Below are 20,817 nucleotides of genomic sequence, written 5' to 3'. Positions count from 1 at the left end.
GTTTCCTTAACGGTCACACCACTGAAATCAAAGGATTCTCAGATTTCATTAAAAAAAAAAAAACCCACACATTTATAGCGCTGTTTGCAGAGAAACCCTGAAAGCATGACCCCTAAAGCACAAAGAAAGTCCCCAAATACTTATTTTTTAAAAAGCGTATGATTTTAAGCCAATCTCATGATTTTGGGGGGGTCTGATGTAATTTTCAAATGCTTGAGATTGGCAATACTGCTACTGCCTGCAGTTTGAACTATTTGGGTACATTTCACAGCTGATAAGAAGTTCAAACAGGAGCCTTTTATTAAGTGATAGCTCAAAGCTAAATAGATTGTAGCTAGTAAGCACTTTGGGGCCTCAAGTCTCTTTCTCCATCTCCTCCCATTGTCCTTATTATGCTTTGCTCGATGGTGCCCCTTTGTGCTTGGCACAGCCTCCAAAATCCCACCAGCCAAGAAGCTCCCCTCAAATAACTTCAAACATACCTCCCTTGCGATGCCCCTTCACTTCCTTTCATTGGAACCAGTGGTCTCTGTATTGTATTATCCAGGTTAGATTTAAGCTCTTTTGAGCAGGAACTGTCATTCATATTCCACAAAGCACTCTCTATAAACAGTGAGATTTTCAAGGGTCCACATGCAGCCAGGTGCTTACATTCCATTTTGCCTTTGAAAATCTCCCGCAACATGGCAAAAGTAGTGAATAACCAGGCAGAGGCTGTTGCTGGAGGCAGGATACTGGATCTTGATGGAGCAATGGGCTGATCTCACATGGAAAAGCCTATGTTCCGTTGCTTGGGAAAGGCACAGGACTGGAACAGCAACAGGTCAGAAATGAAGTGCATTGGCGTAACTGTTTGTGGGGAGCCCAGGACTGGTAAAACAGAGCGTAGTGTAGGTCAGGGCTAGGGTGCATTGGCACAACTGTTCATGAGATCAGGAATAGAATAGCAAGAAGTGCTGCAGGCCATGATTGCAGGACACCGGCAGAGCTAGAGGTGGCGTCCAGGACTGAAATAGCATAGGTTACAGGAGGTTGGGATAGAGGTGCATTGGCAGAGCTGTATGGGGAGGCCAAGACTGGCATAGCAGCTCAGGATTCGGAGCACTAGCGGAGTTGCATGAAGGAAAGTGCCTATTTACACTAGGATTGATTCTGGACAGCACGGTGGGTCTCCAACTTAAACGAGCAACTAAAATTCATCTTTAAACTTGACAATTCTCTATTTAACAGCAAACAAGCCACACCCTCCACCAGATAGTCGTCAGATTCCATTTATTCTGTATACATTCTTAGTGCACATTAGAGTAAGACATGAGCGCTCCTCAGCTCACACAGCACTAAGGCTCTTTGCCTTGAAGGTTACACCTGGATGAAATATAAACAGGGACTGAATGGATATCCATAGTAATAACCCACAGAAGTAATTACACAGAAAGACCGATCTCTATGGACAGAGCAGCTTTGAATCCCTGGTGACCAGAGCCCCGAAGTGCCTTTGCTTTTCCGCCACGTCAGAAATATTTAGTATCAAAGACACCAGTACAAGTAAGAACGAGGAGAATCACACAGGATAAGAGCTTGAGGTCAACACAGATGTGCCTGGGCCTTTTGACTTTAGTCACACACACCCACAAAGGAAGGAAACAAATAGGATCCCCTCTTTAGAACCAGCGTGTTCCCCACACCCACTCCCTGGCTTTCATTTCCCAACCTCCAGCCTACCCTATCCCTTAACTTCTTCCCTTTTGGTCCTGTTTGGTAGCAGGAATCCACTCCCCTTCAGCTACCTACACACAGCACTCAGCTTCAGATGAACCAAGCTTGGTGGGAAGACAAACTCTACAGACAGGCTGCAAGGGTGCCATAACAGGTGAGCTGAAATTACTACTAAGCAACTGATGAATGATACTGCACAGTAAGGGTGAAGGCAGATGCAGTTGGGTAGCATCATGCCTACGGAAAACGGGTGGGAAGTGGCTGCGGAGATGACTAAGAGAACTTGTTAATAATATCTAGCTCTTGTATATCGCTTTTAATCCACAGATCTTGAAGTGCTTTACAAAGGAGATCAGTATCATTATGCTCATTTCACAGATGGGGAAACTGAGGCATGGGGAGGTGACGTGATTTTCCCACGGACACCCAGCAGCAAAGCTGAGAATAGAACCCAAGTCTCTTAAGGCCTAGCCAGTGGCCACACTGCACATAGGGATCAACAGAAACAACTGACTGCTCGAGACACACATACCCTCACAGGGGTCTCTGGCATGAGAGGTACAGAAACAATCCCCTTCCAGCATGGGAGAGAGGAGATTCTGAGGGTTAGAGGTATTTAGACGGCCGCTTCCCACTGGAGATAAAGACAGCAACAGCTGGGAATTTTTTCCAGTGGACACAGTGGCTTACATAAAAATACTTGTATAATTTTTTTCGTGTTCAAACCACTCTGTAAACATCAATTAATCCTCACAATACCCTTGTAAGGCAGGTAACTATTACTAGCATTCAGACCAAGAGCGTTACAGTTCCTCTCCATTCCTAGAGAGAAAAGTAGGCATCTAGGCTGTATAAAACAAGCTAAAAATAGACACACTCCTTCAGATTAGACCTATTCCCTGGCAACCACAAATAGATGTCGAGGGAGAGGCAGTCCACCTGCCTAACTTCAAAACCCAAAGAAAAAACACTTAAAAAGTTAAGCCACTCAAAAACCTAAAGAAAATCTCCTCAAGCCGAAAGCCTCCTGGGGACACATGGTCTTTTCCATGTTATCAGCCCCACACAGAACAGATCAGTGCAGGGACGATACCAGAGGAAGCCCTCTGTCCACAGGACAAGCTTTAAGAGATGATGTGTTCCTCATCCTGGAGCCAATTCAGTTCGGGGGCTAATTCCTTTTTGTGTTAGCACATGCGGGGTCTCCAAGGCAGGTACTCACCCATTTACGATGCTGAGCTCCTTGTGTCCAGCGGTGTGACACCAGCCAGATATATAATGCTTTGGAGAGCACCTTTGACTCTTGAGACCAAGGTTTATGAAGGCCACTACAAAAAATGAAACATTCTGGTTTTTGCCTATGTTGTATTAGCTGAGCCGGTCACAGCATGTTTGGAGGGGAGACACTGGGATGTGGATGATGGTTCCTAATTTAATCCACATCCAAGATACAGGTGCACAGGCATTTGGATAGTCCAATAATCTGTTCCTTGCAAGGCTCACGGCAAGATGTGCAAGGAAAAGAAAGGCAACCATTAAAAGAACATGGTATGGAGGAAAATATAGAATGAGAAGATGTCCTGTTTTCTTGTCATGAACTAGAAGGTTTCTAACAAGGATAACTGGGGCCAAATTCATCTCCCGTGTGACCCCACTGAAGTCAGTGGAGTTACAGCAGGGCTGAATTTTCCCCGCAGATTATGAACTCCTCAGGGCATTATTGTGTTATTTTAGATCTGTAACAGTGTCAGGAATACCAATGGTGCTCTATAAATATAAATAATTCCAGACCAAAAGAGAATCATAGGATAAGAGATTCCAACAGAATTACAGGCTACCTACAATCTATTATCCAAAGCAACTGCTAATCAAACAGAGCAAGGAACTTGGTGGTGAGGAAAAGTCAAATAAAAAAGGTCCAAGCCTGTTCAACCTGCCCCTGAAAACTCCCATCTTCTACCTGAGAATGTCCCACATCTGACCACTAGAGGAAGCTATGAGGCTGGATAACACCACACCACACTTGTTAACATTGAAACCTCATCAACAGGGGCTTCCCTTCTTTTTCTGGTCCCTGAAGCTCTAATGCAGCAGAGCTCATGCTGCACTCCATGAACTGTTTTCCTGGCTGTCGAAAACGAGGCAACAGGACGGAGATTGGGAGAGGACCTTGTCCATGGAAGGAGATCTCACCCTTATGAAGCTGCCAGAGAATGAAAGAGCAGTGGAGCCACTGGTCTAATACATTCCTGGCTAACTCAAGTCAGGTGACCAGGGCAGTGTCTCCCCCAAGCCCATGAGATGACTAACTGCCTTAAGAAGCCTTTATCTATTCACAGTGTGGCCAATTGGTTCTCCCTCTTTGCCTGCACAGATTCTCTCTCCATCCCCTGAAGTCTTCCCACCCAGCTCGAAAGCTGAACTTGACCTTCTGTGCTATGGATACATGGGTCCAATGAGCATTAAATTGTAAATTCACTTCTACTCAGCCATCCCCTAGAGCCAATCTGCCCCTGGCACTTTTCTCTTGAACCTCTTCATGAGACCTGCAACTTCTCATGAACAAAACCTGCTGAGTCAAACACTGCACTCCTCTTACCCAAGGATGCCATAAGGAACGGAGAATTCGAGAGAGAGTAAATCAAGACACAGCCAGATGGCAATTTGCAAAATCAAACTCCAAATCAAACCACACATGTACTAAATCAGAACCACCCAGGATAAAATCAGAGGCTTCTTCTATAACCTCGGTGATGAGAGAACTTCTAGCTACTTCATCTCCCCTCCTTAGCAGGTACATCATTCATTATCAACCACTATAAACTGGATTATAGCTTTGATAAGGCAACCAAGTCAAAGTGTCAGAATCTCTATGTACTTATATGGCCTTCATCACCATAGTATCCCAACCACAAGTGCCTTACAACACCCCTGTGAGGTAGGGAAACTGAGGCACAGGGTAGCGTGACTTGCCCAGGGTCATCCAGGAAGTCTGAGGCCGAGACAATAATTAAACACCTATCGCCCTAATCCCAACCCCATGTACTAGACACTAGACATTTGAATGGCATTGCAGACCGGGGCACATTAGGAGCTTCAGCCTATGTGGGTGCACTGGGGAGGAAGCCCCACAGAGCTGTGTTGCTAACAAACAGCACCTTGAAGAGACCCGTCTGATTTATTCCAGCCTCTCAGCTCATTTAGAGTTTTGGAAATACTCATTCAGGTATATTGGCTGTTCCCCCCAACTCCCCCACTCTAGAGAGAGAACACTATGACAGCAAACTCTACAACATGGCCCCAGGCCTCACCTATTACATTACACCTGATTTGACTTCTCCAAAGACAGGTAAGCACTCACCTGTACAGATGAGTGGCTTTGGATACACTTAAAGGAACCCAATGTTTCTGCCAAAAGGCAATGAAGGCCCCTCCCCTTTCGATGGGAAAGGACAGGGTCTGAGATATCTTATTCCAATGCCGGGAACCATATTGATCCTGGGTGTAACCCTACCAAAGCTAATGAGGCTGCAACCAGGAGGAATTTGGTCCAATGGTCAAGGAGTCCTCTTCTGCTATTGCAGTAGTGTCAAGAGTCCTTTGTGATCTTGGGGTGGTTCTAGCCAATAGCAAGCCCACATGGGGCAGAATGGGGAAATTTACCTTTTTGTCTGGGACTAGATTAGCTTTGCTGTTAAACCTCCTAGGCCCTGATCCGGCAAGGCAATGAGACTCAGTGAGAGTGGAGGATGCTCAGTAATTCATAGGCTTGGGCCCCACATCACCTGAGGTCACTTCGCATGATTTACTGAAAGAAAGAAAATGGCACAAGCCTTATAAGTGCCTTAGCACCATCTGCCAAATGAGTGAGTGCATGACAAATAACTTATAGGATCTTCTTTCTTAGCTCAGTCCTTCTCATCCTTCCCTCTCAGCCTTTCATCTCCATCAAGAGATGATCCTGAAGTCCTAGGATTGCCACCACCAGGCCACTCCCAATTTTAAAGAGAGGCACACTTTCTAAATCTGATCAGAGTCACCAGCAAATGCAGAAAACTTCACAACAGAGTGGAGTTACCACAATACAACAGGGATGATGGCTCCTGTCATATACTGTTTTTTCCTGTCTCCCCCTTACTCTCAAAGGTGCTTAGACTGTCCACACTATGACTTACACCATGCTAGTAAGAACTCCTCTTCAACGTAGGTGTTGCTAGGGCTGTTTCCCAGGCCAATGTGGACAGCGACTTTTCCATTTCATCTGCACTACAAATACAGCTGTAAACAGGGCACCAAACACAGGCTAAAGCCTCAGACATTTCCCATCTGCATTACAAGAACTGCTTTCACTGTGCGGGCGACAGGCATGTGGTAACCAGATCCCCTAATACTGTCGTAGTGTAGATGGACGCAATGTCCGAGAATTAGGTTATAAAATCATGCTACATACAACAATGGGGAGATAGCCAGCTGGGGCATCTTGTGGGTGCATCACAGCATGGTCTGATTAACCTAGTTCTCAGAAAACTATTGCTGATCAGAGGAATTGTGATAGGGCCCTGCTAAAGATGCTTGTTAGCATAATTAGAACTGTAATGTGGACAAGGCCTGAAAGTCTGCGGTTCATGCAGGCTAAGCAGAATACGGGACAGAGAGAAGTGCTATTTCTTTTATCCCTATGTTAAGAGCACTCATCTAGCAGCAGGCAACTATTATCCTGTGACCACTTCTTACTTCGTGGTCATTTGTGACCAACATTATTTTGTAAACAGCCCCGCTAATCACTTTTTAAAACCCATCTTAGATGTGGGGAAATAAAAACATTTTATCCTCTCCGTTAACTAAATAAACCTGTTAGATCAATACATTTGCTACAGACCAATGAGGAAGTGATAAAGGTATTAGAGGACTTGATTTACTGCTGTGGATGTGTGCCAGGTTCCCCACATCCCTAGTCATAACAACACTAAGCTAGATAGTTCATCATGCCAAATGCTAGCAACAAATTCCTAGAATAGACCCTGATCCGGGCTGCAAGTGAAGTCAATGGAAGGATTCAGCAGACTTCAGTGAGTGCTGGATTGGTCCAATGAAGCACTATAATAGGTAACAACATTTGCCCATAAAAGGGCAATTCAAAGCCCACCGAAGACAGTGGGAGTCTTTCCACTGACTTCGATGGGCTTTGGATCAGGGCCTACATGAATACAGATACATTAATACAGTGCATCTGCAGCAACAGCTGCCATGTAACTCTAATATGTTCGTATTGTGACTTTTAAAGACATTCTGTCAAGATCAAGCACACATTTAACAAAACCTATATCCTGACTTGTTTTACAAATTTGTTTTTTTTTTTTTTGGCCTGGATGTTTTGCACATCTCAGCTGGGTGAGCAAAACTAGACAAGTCAATTTAAATTCAGCAGTTAGTCAGTTTCAGCTAAAGATTCTCAGGCATTGTCCAGTGCTGTAATGTCTGAGATGCAAAAGCTACAACGGAGGGTGATGTTTAACCCTTAAAAAAAAAGCCTCTTCATTGAGATTGTTCATGAAAATATTTTTATACAGTTACTTAAAAAAAAAAAAATTCTTCCTCACTCCCAATGAAACCTAAATGTGGGGCATAAACTACGTGACAGTTTCCCTATAAATAAAGTCAGTTCACATATTAAAAATAATTAGCTTCTGTTATAGAACAAAAATAAGAGCTGGACTGAAGCCTGGAAGACAAGAGGTCAAAGGCTTGCCAAAACTCACTCACTTCTGAAGGTGGTGGTGGTGTTTGGTATTTGTAATGCAGACACCAAGCCAATGAGAAGAATCATAACTCTACAAATGGGGAGGAGTTCCTGACCTAAGGGTAAAGAGATTATATGGATACCCATCAGCTTTACTTATTTGTAGGGCTTGGCTACATTCCTTGCCATTGCTCCTAAAAGACTCACTTTTCAAGGCAGCACTACAGCACCGAAAAGAAGTTGGGTTTGTTAGCGCTGGAAAGAATCTCAGAAATCGACAGATTATGCTTGTGACTGCCAGGGCCGAGATATAAGCAGATGAACCAGCTTTTCCCTTTCACTGACTCTAGTCTGTTAACATACCAATGGCAAGGACATCATAGGAAGGTTTGGATGGCTCGATTTGCCAACCCCGAGCGAGCTTTCAGAGAATTGGATGGCATGATTCCAATCCTGCAGAAGAGGGTGAGGGAGTTTCAAAACAATAAGGCAGAAGTGAATATAATTCCAAGAGCTCTTTTACGTCTCATAGAAATGAGAGGGAATAGCAAAGTGGAATCAGTGAATGCCTCATGCTGCAGAGATTGGTGTGGTCTGTAGCAAGTGAAACCATACACAGAATGTTATCATTGGAACATCCCACAGTGGAAGAGAAGTAGAACGTCACGCGCAAGTTTTTTCTTTTTTTTTCTTTTTTTTTTTTTACAGAAGGGCCTGATGGTTCACATCAAATTCAGCCCTGGGGGTAACTGGTTACAACCACTCAAAGCCAATGGAGTTACAGTAAAGCTCAATTTAGTCTTTTGAGTCTACAATACAAGGAAACGAGCCATGCATTTAGCCAAAACACTAGTCAATTATTTCACGTGGACTCAGCGAGGTATGCAGGAGTAGGCACTGCTCCTTAGATAGGACTCCAAGCTTGGTTGCCTCGCAGCTATGCTGACACTTCCATGTTTTCTGCAGTCACTCCCACCAGCCCAATATAGTGCATTCCAGGTAACTGAGCTTTGAGTCACAGCTACGCTTTCCCCATTTGTAGTTCCACAAAGCACCCTTTTCACCATATCATCCCCTCCCCCCCCCGCCCCAAAAAAGGAGGTGAACACCAAGCGGATCCATTCCATGTTGCCACTGGCTTGGCACTTTTAACTTTGGTGCAAAAGAATGTTTACAAAATAAAATAAATAGATAGAAAAATAAAACAAATAAATAAACCGACAGCTGGAAAACATTTCTGAATATCCACAAAAAAGGCAGACAGATAAGTACACACCAAGGGCTCCCTGATCCCAAACCTCAAACTCCACTTGCATTCCCAGTCTTTCCCCCTGCTCCTAGGGGTTTGTTTGTTTTTTAAACACTCCCAATACTCTCTCCACCCCTCTCATAGAATCATAGAATATCAGGGTTGGAAGGGACCTCAGGAGGTCATCTAGTCCACCCCCCTGCTCAAGGCAGGACCAATCCCCAGTCAGATTTTTGCCCCAGATCCCTAAATGGCCCCCTCAAGGATTGAACTCACAACCCTGGGTTTAGCAGGCCAATGCTCAAACCACTGAGCTATCCTTCCCCCTGTCTTCTCTCCACATGGATGACATGAAAGCAGGGGGACTGACCCTGGTCCAGGAATGACCTGTTTACATTTATACTCCGCTTGGTGCCGTTTCGAATGCTGGCACCCCACAAAATAACTTAAATAAATAAATAAATAAATAAAGACCGTTTGCTGCTACTCTGCAAGGCTTTAGAAACAAATGACATGGGAGGAACGGAGAGAGGCAGGCAGACATTTGTAAAGTCCGCTTGCTGGAGCTATCCCAGGATGCTGTATTGAGCAATAGGGTTAACAGGGCGTGGGGGCAATAGAGAACGAAAGTCACGCTACACGATACACTGAAAGGCAAGTCCGAAAGCCACAATGCAGCGCTTGCACGCAGTGTTTCCCTTACAGAGGCAAGTCGGTGCTGTTATGCCGAGTTTTCCTTGAAGTCCCATCGTCTCTGGGCAGCGCTCTCTGCAAGTTGGACATGGCTGCTGTCTTCTTAAGGTCAATGACCGCGTAGGAGTCCATCCTGCTGGCTGGGTGGGCAGCAGGAAGCGGGGCGCAGGGCACCTGGAGGCTCTGGCGCCCCTTGTGGGGGTCAGCCTCCAGCTCCACCTGGATGTAGTTGAGCTGCCGCTGCTGCTCCGGGCAGGGCCGGCGGAAGTCGAAGCTGAAGACACTAGGTGTGCAGTTGTGGCGGTGCTGCAAGAAGTCATCCCGACGCAGGCCGCTGTGCAGTGCGGTGTTCTCCGAGTTCATGTAGTTTTGCAGGGGGTCACCTTCGTCCGGCTCGGGGTAGCCATTCGGAGAAGGAGTCAGCGTGTCCCCAGAGTCCTCGTCCTGCCGCAGCGGCTGGCACTCCCACACAGGAGGCAAGGAAGGCAGGTTCTCGTAGTGCAGCAGGGGTGTCCTGCGGTGAGAGCAGCTGTTTAAGCCCAGGTCCTCCCGGGTGAGTTTCAAGCGCCCGCCACGCCGAAGAGATGCGCCCCCAGCAGGCAGCAGGCCATTCACATTCTCATATACGCACCTGGGCACGAGGCACTCATCCTGGCACTCGTTGTTGTTGTTAGGGCCGCAGATGTGCCCCCCGCACTCCCGATAGTAACGGCAGGAGCTGTCACGTTTCACCATGTGCCTGTGAACTGGGGCAGGGCCCAGCACAAACTTCACCTCCCCCGGCTGCAGGAAGACCTGGGGGTTTCGGTCCTCCAGAGAGCAGCTGTGGTTCCCGTGCAGAAAAGGAGGGTGGACTTCAGGCAGCGAGTGCATGCAGTGCCGGCCCCTCATCTCCTCCTCGCCACTGGTTGTGTTCACATAGGTGTGGGACTGCAGGGAGAGAAGATGTGTTTTAGAGGCAGAGGGTGATGCTGGGGAGGGGGACAATGATAGGAAGAGATCAGAGCCAAAAATACAGGGGGGTGGGGGGTGGGATTGAGTGAGAGTACAGCTGAGAATGTGAGTGTGGAGAGTGAGGAGTCTGGCGGCTGATAAAGTGGGGGGGGAGGAGGAGGAGGAGTCTTGGTGGCTGAAAAAACTTGGAGGGGCTGTGTGCCGAGAAAGTGGGGAGTGAAACTTGGCCGAAAGGGATGCAGCTATGGTAAAATTATGTTTACACATCGACTGTTGCAAACCAAACACTCAGCACCTGGAGACAGGAATGAATTTTGTTTTCTCTCATGGATGTGAATTTAGTTTCTACGGGGCAGGATGAGCTGCATCTTTGCTCATCTAGAAACTGCCCTGAAGAACTGCAGTTATTTTAAAGGAGACATAATATGGCTCTAAAGCTTCCCCATTAGTCTGGCCTGATTTGGTTCTGCTCCTCCCTCCCATAACTCCCCAGCCTCTCTCTTAGGATCAGAGCCACTATTAATCAGGGGATTGACGTGTGGGCTCTCTGGGGTCTGAGGCCAGATCTACACTAGAAGTGCTCTGCTGGTATAGTTATACTGGTATTTTACACCAGCAAAGCGCTCCTAGTGTAGATGCAGCTTATAGCAGCAAAACTGTACTTTGCCAGTAAAGCTTATTCTAGCCCCTCCCCCTCAAAAAATGAACTATACCAGCAAAATTGCAGTTTTGCCAGTACAACGACATCTAGAGAAGGGGCTTCTGCCAGTACAGCTTTGTCAGCCAGGGATCATGCGTCATCACACCCCGACTGACACAGCCGTGCTGGCAAAAGTTTGTAGCACAGACTTGCCCTCACACAGGCTCCTTTCAAACATGAGCAACTTATGCACATGAGATGGTTTAAAACAAAATATCTATGACACGTTTTTAAACAGGTTTCAAGTTGAGTTCAAACTCTGGTGTGGAGCATATGAATTTCCATCTACACAAGGTGAGATATCTTCTTGAGTGGTCTATATAAAGTATCCTAGGACACAGAAATGACGTGAGGAAGGAGCCCACACCTGCCTAGGTTTGTGTGACTCTGAAGCACCAGCTATCAGACAGTGATGGAGACAAGACACTGGGTGTAATGGACTGATCTGGTATGATAAATCTTATGAGCCTAAACACAGAGAACAAAGATCAGCTGCCCAAGCAGTGTAGTGGTAGCACAACACCATGCAAGGGTCTGAGTTTCGGTATCCAGCCTAGAGTTTAGCTTGGGGCTGGTAGAGATGTGGAAGCAGCACATACAGTTTCAGGAGGGAATTGCATGCTGCTGTCAAACAAGGGGCAGATCATTACTGATGGCCTGGGGAAGCTACACCCGGGGAAGCTACACCCGGGGAAGCTACCCAGCGAGTAGTCACAGGGATGCAAATTTGCAACAGTGAAACTAAGTAAAACAGCCAAGAAGGAGCAACTGACAAGGTAAGAGGGTCTCTGGGCTTCCTTAACATTGAGCAGATGCATGAGCCTAGCACCCCACAAGAATCCTAGAAGAGAAGGAGAAGACATGTTATGAGTTCCCTGCAGCAATGGAGATCAGGAGACCTGGGCTTACCTGTTCATCCGGCCCAATGAGGGCATGTGTGGAGTCCTCCCCAATGGAGGAGTGTCTCAAGCTGTTCATGGAAGGGTGTCGGGCCGTGGAGTAGGATGGGGCTTCCCCAGGGAAGCTGTGGAATCCATTGGGGAACCCTGGAACAGTGTATCCCAGAGCTGGGGGGAGAATTCAGAGAGACGTGCTTGAGAGCCAGAGCATCACACTGGCCTTGCGTACAGATGCGGCTGCATCTGCACCATGGGCCAGCTTCTCAAAGGGCCTTATTAAACAGACGTGCTGGAAAGGCAGAGCCTGCTTGGCGGGGAAAGGCTCCTACCATGTGTACGCCTGTTGTAAATATGCAGGCTAGGCCCCCCAGGTTAAATTTACCAGCACTTAAGTCACGTCTATGAAAGTGAGAAACAAACACACATTCTTCTAGTTGAGGTTTCCCTCAGGAGCCCGCTGATCCCTAAAGAGGCCACTTGGCAGGCCTCCAGCTGGAATCCAACTGGAGTCGGAGAATGAGGTTGATATTTGCAGCTTTTGTTCCCATTTCCTTGGGAACAAGGTATCACATCTGCAAACGAGTGGGGCTTTAAGCATGCTGCACAGAACATACGTGGACTCGAGGGCCCAGCTCAGAGGCCAGACAGCTCACATCAGCTGCTTGGGGGAATGTAGCCTTGGCTGGGAGACCAGCACCCAACACAGAGATAAACTTGGACAAACTTCCTCTACCCTACCTAGTACTCTGGAAGCCTTACCGTTGGTTGTCTGGGGTGTCCGGGATAGCTCCAGCTCAGTGGAGTGATTGCCCCTAGTCATGATGACTGGCTCCTCCACCACATTGATACTATTACACTGCATCAGGTCCTGCAGCAGGTTAAAGATCTCCTCCGCCCTTGAACACTTGAAGGCAAATATCCCTGTGCAAATACAAAGACGGGGGGTGGGGAGAGATGAGTACAATCTTAGTTTAGTAAGAGTGTAGTCTAGTCCTTGGAAAGCAACAAAATGTAAAATCTGACTGAAAAGGGTTTCTGTTTAACACAACACAATTAACCTGGGGAACTCACTGTCACAGGATAAGGTCACGAGCTTGGCAGGATTCAAAAAGAGATTAGACATTTATATAGGTAATGGAAATAGTCACCCTTCCATTAGATAGTACACACATTTGTAAGAGGTATAAACCCTCATGCTTCAGGGTACAAGTCAGGGTACAAGTCACATACTAAATGTCCGGGGTTAGGAAGTAATTTTCTCTATACGCCCGTTGTTACACATTATGAAGCTTCTTCCATTTTCCTCTAAAGCTCATGGTGTGAGACAATATTTCAAACAGGATACTAAATTAAATTGACAACTCGTCTGAGCTTGTTGGGCAAGCCCTGTATTTCTCTACACACAAATTTATGATTTACAGGGAAATATTTTGTAAGATATTGTCAATATTTAAACACCCCCGAGGCGATATTTCTGTATAGTGTATCCTGTTGTTACATCACCAGAAATATAACACCACCATTGCTAGTTGATCCATGAATTGGTGTATCTAATGCCAACTTTACATTACTTAACTCTGCTGGAGATAAGAATGGTATACTGGGTGACAGATGAGATTCTTCACCTGTAATTTCCGTTCTTTCATTTTACCTGGGGCCCGATCCAACTCCCATTGTCAATGAAGTCTTTCCATTGACTCTAATGGGAATTGGATTGGGCACGCGGAATGCATGTGGAAGAGAGGGGCAACTGCACTCCACTTTTAAAATGTATCAAAATAAACGGTGGCTCCCCAGATAAATAGTTTGACCAATAGCCAACGTGTGCAGAACTAACCAATCACATGCTGGTGCGCACACACATGAATGCACAAAAGCCATAGCAACAAGGACAACAGCATGGCAACAACTGCTGCTACTCTGAAGAAAAATTTGAAAAATATTGTTGCCAGAAAATATATGCATCTGTCTTATTCACTGGGGCTAGGGAGGAATGATCCAAATAAAATCAATTAAGTGAGAAAGTCTCCTTTGAGCAGGAAAAGAACCAGAGGAAATGTACGCAGATCAAAACAGTATGGCTTCCATACAATTTATCTTTGCATATAGAGGACATGGATGACTTATCCTGTGCCCTCTGAAAGCTCTCTTTGTAGGTGAAGAGTGAATGACTCTACCCTATCTGTGCTATCTAGAGCTCCGTAGAAAACCCAAGTAAACGTAACAGCATTCCAACGACTGATCTGAATCCTGCAAAAGGCAAAATAGACACACACAAAAAGCCACAGGTCCCACCCTGCTGACAACCGATAAGCATGGAATTCCACTAAAGGCAAATCCTATTTATATAAATATTATAAAAGAGTAGCACACAGCATTGTAAATGCACACAGTACTTTATAAACAGACGCAGAACAGTGATGTGGACTTTATTCAGATATCAGAGGACTTTTCAACACACGATGCTAATTGGGGGACATAACCTGTTTTTTTTTTCCTTTTGCTGTGTGCCAAGAATATGCTCATCTCTTTACAAGTAATATACAGATAGCCCTTATGCCAAGAAACTTACAGTTTAACAGGCAGCATGGAATAGTGAGAATCAGGAAACGTAGGCTCTATTCCCAGCTCTGCCACTGACTGAATGGGGTGTTCTTGGGTGAGTCATGTCATCTCTGTGCCTCAGTTTCCCCATATGTAAAAAATGGGGCACTTTTGGAACTACCCTCCCCCCACCTTGCAAAGTGCTGCAGGATCAATTGATAAAAAGCAGTAAACGTAGTAGTACTGCTAAACAAGGCAGATAGAGAAGACAGAATGCACTGGAAAGACCAGAACAGAGGAGGACAGGATTTTTTAAAAACTAACATTGACTCACTTTTTTGGGTCATTGTGGAACAAGCAAGCCTTTTAGAAGGGACCTAAACGAAGACAGAGCAGAGGCTTGGCAGACAGTAGTACAGAGGACATAGATGACGACATGCATTGAAAAGCAAATATCTGAAGTTGAAACATGCCTAGGAAACCAGAGCCAACAGCCTCATCCTTGCAAAAAGCACCTTGGGGGACCTTGGGGTCACATCCCATAGAAAGGTGGCATTTCTAGCACCTCCTCAGTACCAACACAGAAGAGTAAGCCCACAGAATCACTAACTTCTTCTGCCACCTGGATTTTCCTTAATGGTCTCTGATCCAATTGAAACCCCACTCCAAAACTGCTTACCTTAAGATATAATGAGAGCCAATTCTAGATGTGTTTCTCCATGCTGTGCATTAATAAGGCAATAGCCTAATTACTTTAAGTCTATAAATATAAACAAGTGAGCCACAATAAGCCACAAGAGTGATACCACATGATGGCTCTGCCCTCAGTCACAAGCTTCCAACATTAATGCCTTAATTGGGAGTATTAAATGCACATGCAAACACACTACAGTACCCTAGAGGTGTGCTATCGCTTGTGCATGTGAAGCAGGGTATAAAGCAGGTTTCCCATACGTAATAAGCAGGGGAGAAATCAGCACCAAGCAGTTACAGCATTCTGCAAGTGAAAGTTTTAGACAGGTTTGTTCCCCCAAAAGGCACAACACCTTGTCCGGTCTGGCAGCGGCGTCCGCTCTCGAAGGAGAAGAGGTTGGAGTCATAGCCATAGCGGCGCAGGCAAAGGTACGGCCACCTGACAGCATCGCGCTTGTGTGTGTGCAAGATGAGCTCCATCTGCGTTAGCTCCATAATCCCAGATCCCAGCGCGTTACCCTCATCATCCACATTTGTTACCTGCAGAGGCAACAAAGCTCACATCAGGAGGCTCAACACAGGAGATGTGACAGATGTAAGTTTGCCTGGAAGCCCCAGCACTCTCTCCCTTGACTCATTAACATGCCTTGCTCTTGGATGATAGGGGGAGGTCATTTGGGTGTGAATTCATTGCTGGTGAAAGGTGTGACATGGACAGCCCTGAAGACTGTAGCCCCACACCAGCTCAGCTAATGTGCCTCAACACAGGCGTGGGGGGGTGGGGGGGGAGACACCCTTGAGTGGGAAGAGGAGAGTTCAGTCTCTCTCCAATTCTTGGCCTCTCTGCTAAGACTGTCAAATGGTTCACCACTGCCGGCTGTGCTGGTGCTTTTACAATGTGGAGACCTGTTTACAGTCAATTAGGCTGAAACGCACGGACGCATTTCACACAAGCCACCAAATAGCTACCACATGGTGATAACTTTTGATGCCCACTGACTTGGGCCCAATTTGAAAGGTTCCACAACACGTGAGCCATCTAATTTTCCCTTCTCATTGCATCTGTTTCTTCTCTGGCACTGGGAGATTGAATCTCGATGCCAATGCAAATCCTTCTACAAGACAGAGGGTGGAACCAGCAAGCAGGGGATTCCCTGCTTAAAAATTAGCAACACATTTGCAAATCTTTCCCTATAGAAGAATTTCCCCATAAGAGAAAGGGCTTTAATGCGTAGGTTCCATGAAATTTGGATTGTACTTTGCAGGCCTTGATTCCCAGTGGTTGCTGTCAATTGCAGAGCTTTCCCTCTAGGATAAAGGGTATTACCTTAAACTTGGTGGGGTGGTTGTCTGGGACACTGTCTCTGCACAGGTAGCTGTAGCAGCTCCCCATGACGTTAGCATACCAGGTGAGCCCTAAAGGGAGGGTGCGGGAGAAAAAAAAAAAAAAACAGAGGATAAAGGCACAATTTCATTTGCGTTTTTGATCCGTAATTATTGTTTCATCCCAACCAATGACCCAGGCTTTTAGAGTGGTGGAGCAAAGGCAGGGATGGCTCAGTGGAGCCCTGGAAGTGTACTGGACGTTAAATGCCCTCAAAGAAGGGGGGAGTGGGTATGCATGCCAGGGCGCAATGCCACAGGCAGGCCACACAGTGCACATACACACCACCAGGGAATTTTTCTAATAGAAGAATATTTTCACGGAGCAACTAACAGCAAATGTGATACAATGGGGCTACGGAAGCTGTTCATAAAACAAAGTTACTCTGGAGTTTTGGCACCAACTACCCATTTTATGACTAATCACAATGAGGAAGGATTCCTTAAGCACTAGCCAGGTCTACACTAGGAGTGTTTCACCAGTATAGCTAACCCGGGAGGGTATAGCAGCAAAGCACTCCTTGTGTGGAAATAGCTTATACAAGCGAAAGCACAATCTTACCACTATAACTATGTCTAGGCTAGAGATCACAACCCTGACCAACAAAGCCATGCCAGCAAGAGTTTGTAGTGTAGATCAGCGGTTCTCAACCGTTTCGGGCTCAAGACCCATTCGTAAATGTTTATGGCCTGTTGTAAATAGTCTGGGGGTGGAGGCCCTGAAGGGTTTCGGTCAGGTCCTGCCCAGCACTCACCCCACAGCGGCAGCCCCTGCAGCTGCTGTGCTGGGTGGGGCTAGCTGGCCTTGGATCTCAGCTCTGGACATTTCAACCTTCAGGGTTGCAGCGCCACCAGATTTGGCCCCGCCCCGCCCCCCTGACTTGATCCAAATTAACATGAGTGGAGTTGTGACCTGGCTCATGGGGTTGCAGTGCCACTCACTCAAATTTGTCCTATCCGGACTCCCGTCATCACGATGGCTGGGCCAAACCTGAGTGTCGCTCAGACCCCAGGAGTTGCGGTGCCTGGAGCAGGGAGGCGGGCCCAGCCAGTCCTGTGGGACAGGAGCCAAAGGAGCTGCCACGCAACCCTTTGAAACATTCTGGCGACCCAATTTTGGGTCTCGACCCCCAGGTTGAGAAACGCTGGTGTAGACCTAGCCCTTGTGCAGTGCCTTTGAGATAATCCATGAGGACAGAAGAAAGTTCGTAACTCTTTAGTCTCACTTGATTCTTACCCAGTTGAGGCCATTAGGTGGTTTTTTGAGGGCGGGGAGGGATTCCCACTTTATTCCCACAGTCCTCTGCTGAGTGTCATGGTAACCAGGATGTCAAGAAGTCACCTAGAGTTCCGTAGAAACTGTCCCATGTTTCACCTGACAAGAATCCAATCAAAGAGATTGGCAGAGAAAAGAAAGACAGAGAGCTAGATTTTTATCATATCTCTATTAATCTTTCTAAAAAGAAAAGAAAAACATAAATTAAAGCAATAATTTATAAATGTAAGTTTATGTAACACACTGCATGGACAAATCCAGTGGGGACCTGACAAGTAAAACACACTTTGGGGGTAAATTAGAATGTAGGTGTAAACAGATCAATCCAGAACTCACTAGGTGAGCAAAATGAGAGGTAGGTCAACAGGAAATGCAACTAGCATTTGCTAACTCCCTCCTATTGGCTGCTTTTTCCCCCACATCCCTCTCTTGGTTTGTAAGTTACACTTCCTTTGCCAGTTCAGCACAAGGTACCCTACTTTGCCACTTACATCTATTTTCCACCCAACAAATGTCATTCCTGAACTAGGCACAAACGTTCATGGGAGTTGCACTATTTACAGCAGAATGAACAAGGCCTGCAAAGCATTTTCAACAACACACCAAATATGTGTGCAGCTATTAAGGAATTAGCTCAACGCCGTTCATAAATGAAGTGGGGCTGGAAATGAAGATGGACAAATGAAATTTCAGACAAAGATCACAAGCAACTTTCTTTTCACTGGGCAATTTTGGACAACTAATCTCCAGAAATAAGGCAAATTTTGTCTCATTATGGGATCCCGATCCATTACTGGGCCTCCAAGGCACTACTGCAATATAAATAAATTATAATACTAGTAATTAGCATCAAAGATACTAGAAATCACATGTATCTGATGCTTTAGGAATCTGTATGCATCTGAATTAGACAGAAGGTTCCTAACAAGGTTCAGAGAGCAAGAAGCTATAGAAGCCAATGGGCAAATAACACAATAGCTATTCTATTTTGGATCATAAAAGGAACAAATTCCAGATATACACAAAACTAAACAACTATTCGGTACTTTTCAGAGAATGCAAGTGCTCTGTGTACAGGAAATGCACATACTAGTAATAGGAAAAACTGGCATTACAGACTTTAGTTTACTGAACTCAAAGTCAACTCGGGGCACCAGAATCAGAACCAGTCACTAACAAAGGACGCACTGTGTTAATTATCTAGTAGTCCAAGGAACGAGAGAGTAAAACTGTACGGATAACTAGCCTGACATTACAAGAGTAAATGAAATGAAGATGCTATTGAAAATTTCAAGCTCTGGCACATAACAATCAGTTTCATCATCAGTCACACCAGCTTAGCAAGAGTTCAGAGACAAAGATGATTCTCTTGGGCAAAAGCAGTATCCTCACGCCCACATGTATAGGTTGTGGCAGTGACCATGTATAGCTAGCACATTTTGACCATTACAGTAACAAATATCATCTTATTTGCCTCCACTGTACATAACTCTGTCAGACTTGATTCTGCTCTTTCTCCTTCCTTATCCATACCTGGGTATCTCTCCATCACACCTCAAACACTGCCTCTGTCTGCCACTGCCCCAGTCCTACCTCTGATGAATCCTCATCCAGATCTTAAGCCTGATCTACACTTAAAACTTGACATAGCTACAGCACTGACACCCCTGAGCTCTGCAGTTCTACTGACCTAAACCCCCAGTGTAGATGCGGAAGCATTCTTCTGTCGACTAGCTACTATTGCTCAAGGAGGTGGAGTTACTACATTGATGGAAAAAACCCTTCTGTCACTGCAGCGTACATCTATTCTCCAGGATTGCAGCAGTGTAGCTGCAGCACCAGTTATGCCACTGTAGAGTACACACGCCTTAAGTGTCTTCTCATCTTCATTATTACAATGACCTTCTCAATGGCTTTTCTTTGTCCCAGCTCCCCCAACTCCAGAAAATGCAATATTCTGCAGCCTGCGTTCTTACAACCAATGCAATCACATCATCCTCAACCCTGAATAACTCCATAGGTTCATGACTCACTTCAAAATTGGCCTCTTTGTTTGTAAAACCCTTCATGAACTTGCTCCAGCAAACCTCACAGACTTTGCCCACTAATCTAGCATCAGCCTCCTCTCTGCCTTTCAACTAATCTGGTCACTGCTGGCACAAGGAGCCTTCTCTTCTACAACACCTGCCATTACCAACATCCTCTCCCCCCCGCCCTCCCACTATATCAATTCTCCATCCTATTTTAAATCTCAGTAGAAAACTTCAACTTTTTCCTTTGCCTCTTTGTTTTTCTCTCCCTCTACTAGTATTTCTGTCACTCAGTTCTTTGGCTCTGTAAAATGTTTGGGATAGAGTGTTATGGGCTTCCACTGAAAGGCTGTAAGGCTCAGAACTGAGGAAACGAGATTATAAAACTACACATTTAATGATCTTTGGAGATTCCCTAGTCAACTAGTCATTGCAGACAATGCCTTGTTGCTGACGATTTTAGTTGTATCCATTTGATGCAGATACCTAGATTCTTAAGACTCTACTCTTCAACGAGCAATCCTTTGAAAACATGCCTTTTTCTGACTATGCTACACATCCAGAGAATATCCTAGTTAACCAAGCACCCTCCTTATTTACTGCCTGCCTACATACTGTAAACACTAAAGTGCTTCAAAGCTCTTTCTGAGCTCCCATCATCCAGATCCCTTTGCCCACACCAGCTGCTCCAGTCATCTGCTGAAATCCCCCATAGCCTATACACAAGCGAAGCAAAATGCTGCTATCCTTTGTTAAAGGCCCAGACGTCAGTTGTGTCTTTGGCATATAAATATCTACAATGCCATTTCTCATGGTTTCTTGCTCACCATGCTTAATTGGCTTTCGGGGGGAAATGAAACCAGCTAGCAGTCCTAGCCCTATGCACACCTGTGACTGCCTGGGTCAGTGACAGTGTGTCTATACTGTAGCTGGAAATGTG

The 20,817-nt window shown here is 45.8% G+C and overlaps 1 protein-coding gene across 3 annotated transcripts in view; it reads right to left on the bottom strand.

Annotated features, from left to right (window-relative positions):
* Positions 1–2,257: 2,257 nt before the first annotated feature.
* LOC113405095 (fibroblast growth factor receptor substrate 3-like) overlaps positions 2,258–20,817 on the bottom strand; it is a 28,452-nt gene continuing 9,892 nt past the window's right edge. The window contains exons 2-9 of one of the 3 annotated variants that reach the window (XM_024204126.2): positions 17,809–17,946; positions 16,516–16,604; positions 15,542–15,728; positions 12,711–12,872; positions 11,962–12,119; positions 10,030–10,328; positions 9,409–9,912; positions 2,258–3,044 (exon numbers count right to left, since the gene is read on the bottom strand). In XM_024204126.2, coding sequence (XP_024059894.1) covers positions 2,888–3,044; positions 9,409–9,912; positions 10,030–10,328; positions 11,962–12,119; positions 12,711–12,872; positions 15,542–15,728; positions 16,516–16,581 — 1,533 coding nt within the window. In that variant the 5' untranslated portion in view covers positions 16,582–16,604; positions 17,809–17,946 and the 3' untranslated portion in view covers positions 2,258–2,887. Of the gene's footprint in view, positions 3,045–8,964; positions 10,329–11,961; positions 12,120–12,710; positions 12,873–15,541; positions 15,729–16,515; positions 16,605–17,808; positions 17,947–20,817 lie in introns of those variants that run through there. The other 2 variants (XM_026655296.2, XM_026655298.2) reach the window with 2 other exon arrangements.

The sequence above is a fragment of the Terrapene carolina genome, unplaced genomic scaffold (genome assembly GCF_002925995.2).
Source record: "Terrapene carolina triunguis isolate 2854851 unplaced genomic scaffold, T_m_triunguis-2.0 Scaffold199, whole genome shotgun sequence".
Lineage (NCBI taxonomy): Eukaryota > Metazoa > Chordata > Testudines > Emydidae > Terrapene > Terrapene triunguis.
Note: the sequence above shows the minus strand (reverse complement) of the source record. Positions and strands in the feature narration are given on the sequence as shown.